The 12,963-nt window shown below is 38.9% G+C and overlaps 1 protein-coding gene across 1 annotated transcript in view; it reads right to left on the bottom strand.

Annotated features, from left to right (window-relative positions):
- Positions 1-10,495: 10,495 nt before the first annotated feature.
- Positions 10,496-12,963, bottom strand: part of Ubxn7 (UBX domain protein 7) — a 53,959-nt gene continuing 51,491 nt past the window's right edge. Inside the window, exon 11 of the mRNA XM_028753782.1 lies at positions 10,496-11,577. Coding sequence (XP_028609615.1) covers positions 11,416-11,577 — 162 coding nt within the window. The 3' untranslated portion in view covers positions 10,496-11,415. The remainder of the gene's footprint in view (positions 11,578-12,963) is intronic.

The raw sequence follows: 12,963 nt of genomic DNA on the forward strand, positions 1-12,963 counted from the left end.
AAGGACTTTAATTGGCTTTAAAAGTTAAGAGCAGATCTTAGTGGGGAACTGATAATGGCAGCTGGGTCTCTCCTTCTTAGGGTCAATTTGTGACAAGTCAATGATTAATTTTATGAAAATCATCTCTGGGACCCACATGGTGGAAGAGAATTCATTCCTGCAAGCTGTCCTCTGAACCGGTGACACTTGCGCGCGCAGGCGCACACACACACACACACAAAATAAATGTAACTTGAATTTTTAAAAAGAATCTCCATGCATACTTGTCATAAACAGGTTTACAAAGGCCAGCATCTGGTCAGTTTCCTCATCCTGCTCAGCTTTTGGAAGCAACAGAGTTCTGATAAGCATCCTTTCTCATACGTGCTAGCCTCAGAATTACGCTCCTTACAGACGTGATCGATCCAGACCTCACAGTGCACTTGCAAAAGGAGCAAAGGAATGTTGGAGGTCAGATTATGAACAGGGCTGACATGGGTTAAAGCCACAGAAGGCTTCCTCAGGTTGGAAGGCCTAGGAAAAACAGGACAGATGTTTCATTCTCAGGGGTACTGAGAGTTGGGCTCTGAGCCAGGAGAAGAGGAAGATAACAAAATTTAGAGGAAGGGAAAGAGGAAATGACAGGTCTAGCAGGCCAGCTGTTTTCCTGTCTTCTTCAGGGTGACTAATCCTCCTCCACTGATAGCTGACATTCCCTTAATAGGAGGGAAAGAAAGGAAGTTTCAAGAAATTGAAAGAGCATTAAAAAAAAATATATTAGCTGGGCGGTGGTGGCACATGCCTTTAATCCCAGCACTTGGGAAACAGAGACAGGCGGATTTCTGAGTTTGAGGCCAGCCTGGTCTACAGAGTGAGTTCCAGGACAGCCAGGACTACACAGAGAAACCCTGTCTCGAAAAACCAAAAAATAAAATAAAAATAAAAATTAAAAAGTTGAAAGAGACACCATCAGTCTGTTTTTTTTTTTTTTTAACAGTTCCCTAATATAAAAATATTGCGAACTTGAGGCTACTGAAACTGCTTTTGGCTTTTAGTGACTGACAAGTAAACACTTAACTGACCCTTTTTACTTGCCTCTTGAAACATGAGATCTTTTTTTTTTTTCTTGGTTTTTCGAGACAGGGTTTCTGTGAAGCCCTGGCTGTCCTGGAACTCACTCTGTAGACTAGACCAGGCTGGCCTCGAACTCAGAAATCCACCTGCTTCTGCCTCCCAAGTGCTGGGACTAAAGGTGTGCACCACCACTGTCTGGCTGATGTGGTTAGATCTTGACTCCTGAACATCTTCCACTAGATGGAAGGGATGGCTCAGCATGGGCCTCCAGAGACACCCCCTCACCATACCTTGCTCTACAAAACAGATCATTGGCTCCTTTTTTATAAAACAACACTGGGGACTGAACCTTGAAAAAGGCAGACAGTAGCCCACTCGTTCTTATTATCCTTATCCCATCAATATTCTAGTTAAAAACTAAACCCTCTCTGGTTCATTTTTGTATTGTAGTCAAATCTGTGGTTTTTGTCCATTTCTTGAGGACAGGGACTGTGTTACTTTACCATCTTCTCACACTTTTTTTTTTTTTCTTTTCTGTTCACTTTTTGAGACAAGGTCTTATTCTGTAGCCTAGGGTGGCCTCCAACTCAAAGCAATCCTTCTGTTTCAGCCTTCTAGATGCAAGGATTACAACAGGTGTTTTGGCATTTAGGGACACTAACAGTTCAAATAAAGGTGAAGACAAACTGACCCTGGTGAGTTACGCAGCATCCACAAGGCCTATACTCACACACGATCATCTCCGGGATTATGTGCCCGTTTAGTAATTACTTCCCCTCATTTGATTAAGTGGAGTTTTTTTGGTTTGGTTTTTTGAAATACGATTCCATGTAGATCTACTTGCCATGTAGCTAAGGATGACCTTGGATTATTGATCCCCCTACCTCCAAGTGCTAGGATTACAAGGAGACACCACTATGCCCATCTAGTAGACCTTTGGTGTCTTGGTCTGAATGATCAAACACTTCATTGCTCAAATTTATTAAATATATAATTATACTTTCAAGACTTACAGCTAACCCAGTGCTTTCATAACACTTTAGTCAAAATGTTCAATTATTACTTAGGGAAAATATACTAGCAAACAACATCTGGCAAATACAAACTAACCTTTGTCAACAAAAACCAACTGTCTAGGTTTTTTGTTTGTTGGCTCATGTTTTTGTTTGGTTTTTCTTTTTTGAGACAGGGTCTATGTTGCTCTGGTAGTCCTGGAACTTGATCTTAAGATCAGGTCAGCTCTGAACTCACAAGAGTTCTGCCAGCCTCCTCAGTGTTGGAACTACCAACCATGCCTAGCTGTTTTCTGAGAGGGTTTCATGTAGCCCTGGCTAACCTTGAACTTGCTACGTAGCCAAGGATGGCCTTCAACAGCTGATCCTCCTGCCTTAAAATTCTGGGAAATCAAGTTTCAAAAAAAAAAAAAAAAAAAAAAAAAAGCCCCTTTAAGTGTCTCAAACACAAGGCTTTTGGAATCAGAATTGCATGAAAGGAAATACCCACTGGTGACAAAAACAATGACTCAAAAAATAATACTGAAAAGTTTTTGTTTTTATTTCCAAGATCAAATATTACAACAAGACATTTACATGTATGTATAAAAAAATGCAGCAGTTGAATTTATAGATCAGAGGTTTCCTTGAGTTTGGTCCCTCTCTCAGCACAGTGAGCTGATGTCAAAAGACTTCATTCCGCTCCCCTCCCTCCCCCACCCTGTTGCCCCACCCACCCACCCCAATTCAAGTTGCAGTAGTAATATAAAGCAACTAGGTACAACACAGCGAGTATTCACAATTTGGTACAGCCCAAACCAGGAAATAAATCTTCAACAGAGATCCTCACTGCAGAAAGGACATGCCTATAGCCTATATGTGTTCATGGAAACATCAGAGGGAGGTGTCTAACACACCTAGGTTCAGAGCAGTGGAGTCCAGGGAGTCTTAGCCAGGAGTCATAGCTCTCCTGCCTCTGTGTGTTCTTTTGGATTCAGGCTCCCCCAGCACCTTTACAATAGATATTCAGGAGGGTCTATCATGCATCTTGAACAGAAACTGCACCCACCTTGCTTTCTTCTCTCAAAGCCTCCATTCCAATTTGGAGAAGTGTTGTAACAGTAAATGATCTCCTAGTACTGTGGGACTGATGCCCAGAAACCTGGAAACTCACATGCATACTAGAGGGCACTGGTCAGGAACACACCACAAGAATTAGCTCTGTCTACCATTGTTTTGAATTCAGCAACAAGCTGAGCTACAGATTAAATGTGGAACCCGTTTTGTATTAAGAATTCAAATCTTAGTAAGACCACCACTTTTTCCAGGGCAAACTGAGTATATAAACAGCCCAGGAAATATTTAAACACTGTTAAGATCTGCTTGGAAAAACACTTGTAAAGCAAATACCCCAAATCAACTTCAGTTATCTCATGTAACATACAAAGTGAGGTTTGGGAAGACATGAGACATGTTTAAAACACAAACAGTAAAGACGTGCCAGAATTGGACATTCCAGATAATTTTAAATGCACTGTTGAAACTGAACTCATACAAAACATGCAAAACCCTCAAATACTCCTGAAGTTTACACAGTACAACACTTACTGGAAAGACAACTTTCTTAACAGAGAAGGGAAAGAAAAAAAGACATCTAGATGCTTAGGATTTCTTAATAACCAACAGAAAATTTGTCTGGAAAAAACAATTCTCAGGAGTGAAAAACTTGTCTCTAAAATATTCATGCCAAAACTTGGACAGAAGCCCCAAAAGTCTACACATGTCAGCATCAGCTAGCACTCACTTCTGACTCTGTGGCTAGAGGCTATAGCACAGCTTACCTGACTGTTCCCCAGGTGCTGTAAATAGCCTTTATGAACTGGAGGGCTAGAAAATAAGGCCCAACTCTGCCAAAGGCAAGACAAACAACACCTACTACAGGCTTGTTACTCATTAATTTAAAGTGGAGGTCTCACGCTACTTTCTCTAATTAGCTGGTAACACGGGGACTCTAGAGGCAGGCAGAGTGACAGCACAGCTTAGTGTACAAGATTAGTTTCATGAGCCTATTTGTATTTTGAGTCATATCACTTAGTATTTATTGATATTTTTCATTGAGAACACAGCAGCTTTGAGAAAAACATACCATAAACTCATTCTGTTGAAAACAAGATTCCCAGCTTAATATAAATATTCTAATGAGCCTGAAATTCATCCTGGTGACACACACTGTACCATCAGCTATCTTGATGCAGGAAAAGAAACCAGGGAGGTAGTGAATGGTTCCCTATTAGTTAAGATTCCCAGATGAGACTATGAATAAAAGTAAATATAAAGGATTTTGAGAAAGGGAAAATTCATTTTCAGGTCAGAACTTCTCATTTAAAACAGTTCCGAATTTTTGATGACCAATAAACGACCCTCACTATCTCAGTTAGATTAAAGACTTTTCTTCTTAGTAATCCTGGGGATCCAAACAAGGCTCCTGAGCTACACATCAGCCCATAGCTTCTCTGGTGAAGACAGTTCACTAGGTATGACCTATTAGCTTGACTCTTCTCTTTCTCATTTGAAAACCTAAGTGACCTTATAAGGCATATAAAATCTTAGTAGCTAGAAGAAGTACCATTACACAGTAAAAGTCTGCTGCTTACTGCCAAAGAATTAAGTGCAGCAATATAACTTCCCATACTTATAGATAGACTAAGGTGACTGTTCTTAGGCAAAATACTACCATTGGTATTCACATCTCTAATATGTGAGCAAATCTTTAAAACAAGTTTTTATTTTTATTAATTTTGTGTATATATGTGTACCACATGCATGTCTAGTGGTATAGAAGTCAAGTCGTCAGCGGTCAGATGACAGCATTGGATCCTCTGGGGCTGGAGTTATGGATGGTGGTGGCTCACTATGTGGGGACTGAGAACTAAACCACCCAGGTCCTCTGGAAGAGCAGCAAGTGCTCTTAACTGCTGACCCATCTCGCCAGCTCCATGTTTTCTGGCTTCTTATAAAACCAAACAAAAACACAATATAAACCAATACTTCTATATCTCACTATTTTCTTTCAGAGCAATGAGATTTGTATTCATGTAGACACTTGTATGTGGCATTCTAACAGCTTTAATTGTAATTCTTGAAAGAATAATGATATCTAACTGTGGTTAGAAAAGCAATGCAATGGACAAGCACATGGCATGGCAAACCACAGTGTATTCAAAAAGGGAGAAGCAAGGAGCATTTTGAGTTAAGGTCTTGGTATGTAACTTCAGGTTGACATGGAACTGGCAATCCTTCTGCCTCGGCTTCCTGTGTGTGTGCTTGGTGGCCTTAGACTCAGAAGAGTTGCATTGCCAGGAACTAGAGTTATAGACAATTGTAGGCTACTATGTGGTTGCTGGGACTCAAACCTAGGACTTCTGCAAGAACAAGTGCTCTTAACTGCTAAGCTAAAAGCTAACTCTGGGCCCACAAGCAAATTTTTATAACTTCTTCACTATGCTTAATAAAGTAGTTTATATGGATTATCCAAGTTTATTTTGGGATCATATGGCATACATGCCATATTAAAAACATACTCAAAATTAATCAGATTAAACCAGGTGTAGAGGCTTGCCTACACCTTTAATACCAGAAGAGCTCAAGGTCAACCTAGGGCTAGTGAGCTCTAGGCCAGTCTGGGCTACTGAGTATGCTTTAAACTAAGTACTGGTTCAGGAGTTGTGCTTTTAAAAAAACCAAAATGCTTATGATAATGGTGAGATTCAGTTAGAGCAACCAAAAATCTGTAATTAAATAAACCAACTACCTTGGAGGATTATCACAGAGCCAGCCATCCTCTTACTTGGAACAAGAATTCTTTTTTTTTTTTTTTAAAGATTTATTTATTTATTATATATGAATACACTGTAGCTGTCTTCAGACACACCAGAAGAGGGCATCAGATCTCATTACAGATGGTTGTGAGCCACCATGTGGTTGCTGGGATTTGAACTCAGGACCTCTGGAAGTGCAGTCAGTGCTCTTAACCACTGAGCCATCTCTCCAGCCCAACAAGAATTCTTCTTAGGAAAGAAGTGAGTTGTAAAAATGATGTTCGCCTCAAAATATTCTGTTCTGTATTAATTTATAAAAAATGAGAAATATACATTAAGGCTTAGAAATATAATTTTAAAAACATACTTAAGTATATTAAATATCATGACTAATTTTGGAGGAGTTAAGAATGAAGAAGAGACAGACATGTGGCTCACTTTAACCCAAGGAGGACCCAGAGGTTCAAGGTCATGTTCAACTAACAACACACAGTCACTTAAGAGGCCAGCCTGATCCAGGACAACCAGGACTACATAAACTTGTGTGTGTGGGGGGGGGGGGGACTGGAGAGAAGAAAGGAGAGGTTAGCCTGAACTATGTAAGAATGTTAGAAAACAAAATAAAAGACACTCCCTACCCCCAAAAGGGCAACAAGGATTAAACTGATGGTCTACTTCAGGGTTTCATCATATGCAGTAATCTGGCCACCTGAGTTCCTTAATACCTCTGTTCTTAAATAAACAAGCCAAGTATCTTTAATCTAAGCTGTCTCATTACCAGAACTGACACAAAGGTGAGTCTAAAATCCAACTAGTCATCACTGAAATATTCAAATCTCTGTATTATACGAGAGATCAATATATTAGAATGGTACTCTTTGGTTATTTTGAGATCTGAAGAACATTCTTGTCCCACTCTATGTGGACTAGGTACTCTTTAAGTTTCACAGTAAAGAACCGAAATGTAAAGTAAGGCAAACCAGTGATGCTGGAATTTGCTCCCTGCTCACAGGGCCTTTAGGTGTCCATTAAGGACTGGGGAGTAACTCAGGTGACAGAGTGACTGCCTAGAAGCAGCCTACTCATTAAGGCTTAAGCTGCTGAAGAAGTGTGAGCCCTTGAAGGGCTGGCTCTTCCTACTCTCATTACTTTTCAAGTTTTAGTTTTACAGAAGGCATTATTCATAATTTTGTACTCTGTAACTTACTATCAAGAAAATAAATGAAAGATCTCTAAAAAGTGAGACAAAGATCCATTCTATGGGACAAGCACTATTTTTAAACATCAACTTGATAGAAATCACATCTGCCCAAACCAAGTATGAACTTGACAACTCACACAATTCAGCTTTGTAACTGTCAGTCCTTAGCTTAAAGCACACAAATACAGCTCCAGTATTGGAGACATTATCTGTTCTGCATTCATTTCGTTTAAGTCATTTTTAAAATTCATTAGGCTTACAATATTAAATTTTAAAAAAAGTAATTGGCTGTTTAAAGATCACTAGATCTGTAAGTATTGTACTGAGGGATTTCAGTCATCACAGTGAGGTCTGTAAAAGACTGGGCAAAAAATACTTGAATACAGGGGAAAAAAAACTCAAATGACTGATTGACAAGTATATTTTTATACTTTTAATTAGTCTGAGGATACAAAATAACAATGCTTAAAATTTTGGGGCAGACAATGGACATAAGTTCTTGATAGGGCTGTGACCCCAGGTACACATTTACACTTCCTCCATGAGGTTAATTCTGTTAGTAGTTGATCCTATCATCCCCACTCATGTCAAAACTTAAAAACATCAAAAGTCCTCTGACTGGAAAAGACAAAGAACTACTAATCTAGTCCAATTCTGTTTTTGAAAAAAAGAAATTCAGATCCAGAGGAAGAAAAGCTGTTCCCAACAGTGGATCCACTGACCCAACCAGGCAGGCTCTTTATCTCAGTACCAAACACCATGTACTGTACCAAGGGAGAGAAATCTTGCCTTTGCTTTTCAGGAGCCCTCTGATATTTTTCTTAAGTGTTCAAGTGAGATCCTTGCTAATTAAAGGGATTTTTAGTACTGGAGCTCAAAATCCTTTAGTACCTGGGCAAAGGTCTTGCCTTACTGATGGACTTCATGCTTCAAATCTAGTATTTACAAGAAGAATAGCCAAAGAATGAGCTACAATGCTTGCCATCATCTGCCTTTCTTTCGAAGACACCCCTACGTACACCTAACTTACACTACCCTTCTCTCCTAAGTTCCTATTGTAATAACAGTTTAATCCTGAAAGAGATAAAATTCACCTTCTGGCTGTTGTATATAGATGACTCCCTAACTAGATAAAACAGTCAAACCAGATCTTAGCTTTCAAAATATTTTCAACTTTTGATTACAGACTCAACTGAGCACTAATACAGTAGATTTGGATACAAGATAAAACACGATATAAAAACAAAGGATTGTTTAATAATTATTGTGGATAAGCCATCAGAAAAAAATAATTGTATCTTCTCTTTAAAATGGCATAATTAAGATTTTTGTAGGGTAGTGCAAATCCCATAATCTTGACCCCAACTACTTCTTCCATCTTTAAATAAACAAAAACCCTTAATTTATAAATCCAAATAATAGTAAGATGATCTTAGAGCAATAATAATGTGACCTTAGAGTAAATGGACTCCAACTGACATAGGACAACACACCACACAAGGTAAAGCACAGACTCTAGATACTGAACACACTGTATGAATTCTAGTTTTCTCCCACACTTTAAATGAGTAGAAGGCATATACACTGTGTAGGGACTATATGAAGACTGAAGGAAGAAACGCACAGAGTACACATCACACATGCTAGCTGCTACTTCCCCTGGCACAGTTCTCCTCCAAGTCCACACAGAGCCCCTTTCACTTTCCCTACAAGTTTCCATTCCATCTATATGACACTCAAATCTATCTTGTCCCTTTCCTCCTTACTTAAAAAACAACCTTTGAGCTGTTTCTACTACATACAGGGAATCACTACATTTAACTAACCTCCCAGATCTCATCTGACTGCTCAGTGAAAGCTCCCCCTTGAAAGAAAAATAACTTGCAGAAGAACTAAGGCAAACTCCTTATGCAGATTAAATTCTTAAGCAAGGCAATACCCCCACTTATTTCTCTCATGTATAATACATAACCCTTCCTCCCATGGGCCAACCCTCATAATCATACTCCTTGTCAACATTAAATAAAGTCCCCTACAGCTGAACATCCCGACTAAGCTTGATAAATGCACAATGCAGTGTTCTCTTAACTCACATATATACTTGGCCATCTTACTTTGGTTTCTCATAAATGGATTTGCCAGTGCTAAGCATATAAAACAGAACTGTATACACCCTCTCACTTCTGAACATCCTGCCTCAGTTTCTCAAGATAGATTTTACTGCATAAAAAGAACCTAACCTAACAGGATAAGAGGGTGCAGCAGAGTCCTCTAAGGGAAAATTCTTGACTTCATATTTCTGGCTGACTTGGGCGTTGGCTGGGCCTGTGCCAGCAGAGGAGATGGTGCCAGCCTAGCAAAGCTGGATACCCTCTCACTTTTACCCTGTGGCTCCCGAAGCATTAGACTGCTGACCTTGATTACTAGTTTGTTTGTTTTTTTAAAGCCTCTGAGAGTCTATTCCTCAGACAGCCAGTTTTTATTCAAGTTCAGAGATACAATTGAGGAATTAACATGCTTGCTAAATAAATCCAAACTGTTGGTTAAGCCTCAAGCACTATGAAAAACACCAAAGTGGTATTATTCAGTCACCAATCAAAAGAGAGAACTTTGACTCAAGGTATAAATGAAATTGTAATTATATAAATATATTTATAAATATTTATACAATTATATACTTATACATAAGCACTTACACAGACTTAGGAAAAAATGTAAGAACATTAATTCAAAAGGACTCACTGTACACTAGCCACACACCACATCTCTTTAGCTTATCTCTTTAATCCCCTAGTTGCCAAGAGAGATCTGCAAGTACACAGGAATTCAAAGGTTTCTGAGTAATTACAATTTAGATTGTGTATAGGTTCAAGAATCACTCAAAATCTTCAACTGACAAGATAAGTCATTCTATAGAAACAGTTTTATAAGCAGTTTAAAGTTTTGATTTTCCCACCAAGTCATTACCTGCCCTGCTTGGGAACTCTACGTGAAGCTCAAGGAAAGAACTGAGCATCCAGTGAAGCTGATGACCAGTACTATATAGACTCAGGTGGCCTATTCTAAATAATACTGAAAAAAGCTTTCACCAAATACAATTTGAATGTGATTTTTGTTGGCAGAAAAAAAAACCCTCACATCTGGCAATTACTAGTAATCTCTCTTACTCTTACTAACTGTTGTTGTATGAACCAAGTTTGAAGGTCTTCCTCTCAGAGACTTTCAGTTTTGATATTCTCTAAAATAAAACAGCATGAGGAATTAAGGTCAATTAGTTATCAAAGCATTTTAGATATTATTCCAATTGAGGGTAAAAAAAAAAAAAACAAAAAACAAAAAACGAATCACTATTTCTAACCAAAAGAACATCTTTAGCAACTCTCAGCTGCAGGCTTTTGTCCCCACCAACCCCCCACCCCACCCACCCCTGGAACACACTGAAGTATGCCTTAAGCACATAGGACAATCAATAACCACAGTGGTTACAATTACAAAGCCATTGCACTACATGATTATTGAACACCTGCCTTTCTACAGAATACATTAGACTCAGACAATGGAGCCAAAGGAACTAATTTGCTCTGAAGACAAAAACAGCAAGCACCTTACTAGCCCAGACACAAGATGCTTACTAAAGTTTCATCCTAGGACTGGAAAGAGGAATAAAATTGAGAGAGTAAATAACAAAGGAAACTGTCTCAGGCTAGGACATTGAAAGCCACCCTGTGCTACACACAGTACACTGAGCACTGATTCTGCCAATAACACACATCATGGAAATAGCTTGTAACTAGAAGATGGGAATCCTTGAGGGGAATTTTAAATATGACCAACATTATAAAGGATGCTTTCCCCACGTAAACAAAAGCCTGGATGTTTCATTATGACATCTTCCTACATGAACAGAATGCATGTTAAAAGAATTTCTTTTTCCTACCAAAAATGGGGTCTATTTTTAATTCTGATTCTAGCCATTCTTTGTCAACAGAGTCGAGGAAGTAGTAACATCACTAGGTCCCCAAAAGGTGTCATGCAAAAGACCACTTATTAGAACACACATTTCCTGCTGCCAATTCTAGAAGAGATGTTATTCTTATTCTTACACGTCCATTTGGTCAACACATTTGGTAAGAAAGAACAAAGTGAGAAAAAGGAGGAAGAAAGAAGACAGAGATAAGGGGGAAGGAAGGAGACTGACTGACAAATGACAGAAAGAGAAAAAGAAAAGGCAGGTGACTTGCTTGCCCAGCACTGGCTCTATAGTCCTATGAGCCAAGATGCATACTTAGTGACATGGTATCTCACAGGAAAAGAGAAAAAGGGGTAAGCTGAGAGAGGTCAGGCCATGATGTTAATTCCTTTCCTGTACAAAGACAGTCTCTTGAGGACAGAGGCCAGCCTCTTGTAAGGTAATATCATAGTCCAGATGAGAAAGCTTCCTCCGAGGGAAGTTGGTGAGGAGTTCAAAGCGTTCATTTGGATATCCTTTAGACTGGACATGCTTCACCAAAGCCTACAAAAAAACAAGAGTAAAACAAAACTATTAGCTGGATATAAATACTGTGATGACTAATTTATAAGAGTACTCTATTTTTTATCATATTAGATAAAGTAACTTAATTCAAATAATTAAAGCTTATAAAAGGCCAACCCTTTGGATAGTAAGATAAATCTATATCCAGTAACTTAGGATTACTATGTGACTGATACTGAAAAAGTCATTGCTATCTCCCCAATAAATAAATCCAGGCAATATTTATAAAATATAGTACCCATTTTTTCCTTCAGAGAGTATGTCCTTTCATTCTGTCTACAATCAGCCATGACCTCACAACCGTCTGTTAAAATTTCTTTAGCACTTCCTTATCTATAAATGTTTTCTCATCAGATAAATGATCAGACATCTTTTCCTCTACCTACCGTATAGTCTTCTACTCAGTCTCAAAAGAATGGTCTACTCTGTAGTAACCCTTGTCCCTAGGAAATACGCACCATGACCACTGGTAGATAGCTAATAATAGTATAGACCTCTATATACTGACAACAACTAATAACAAAATACCATGTAATTATCATAACAAAATACCATGTAATTATCATAACAAAATGTCAACATTACTTCTCTAAAGCTTCGAGACCATCACTAACATAAAAGTTACTAAACAGCTTGCAAAAATACATATATTGACTTTTATTTTAATGTATGAAGTATACTGCTGTTCTCTTCAGAGAGATCAGAAGAGGGCATTGGATCCCATTACATATGGTTGTGAGCTACCACGCAGTTGCTGGGAATTGAACTCAGAACCTCTGGAAGAGCAGCCTGTGCTGCTGGGCCATCACTCCAGCCTTGAAAGTATATTTCTTTTTCTTTTTCTTTTTTCGAGACAGGGTTTCTCTGTATAGCTCTGGCTATCCTGGAACTCACTCTGTAGACCAGGCTGGCCTCAAACTCAGAAATCACCTGCCTCTGCCTCCCAAGTGCTGGGATAAAAGGCATGCGCCACCACTGCCCGGCATTTTTTTTTCTTAAATATATAAGTTTTAAAAGTTTCTTGAAGTTACTTGACCAGAAACCCAGCGGTAACTATAACATTCATTTGATAAGCTAAGATGGCTATTGACACAGCCTGGTTATAAAGGGAATGGTTCACATCCCAGGTGATGGAATGGGATGGTAGCAGGTTTCATTGTACTATTCAGAATAGTATGTAATTTATGAATTGGGCTGGGCGGTGGTGGCACAAGCTTTTAATCCCAACACTTGGGAGGCATAGGCAAGCAGATTTCTGAGTTCGAGGCCAGCCTGGTCTACAGAGTGAGTTCCAGGACAGGACAGCCAGGGCTACACAGAGAAACCTTGACTCAAAAAACCAAAAAAAAAAAAAAAAAAAAAAAA

This window comes from Grammomys surdaster, unplaced genomic scaffold (assembly GCF_004785775.1).
Source record: "Grammomys surdaster isolate TR1022 unplaced genomic scaffold, NIH_TR_1.0 125956, whole genome shotgun sequence".
Taxonomy (NCBI): Eukaryota; Metazoa; Chordata; class Mammalia; order Rodentia; family Muridae; genus Grammomys; species Grammomys surdaster.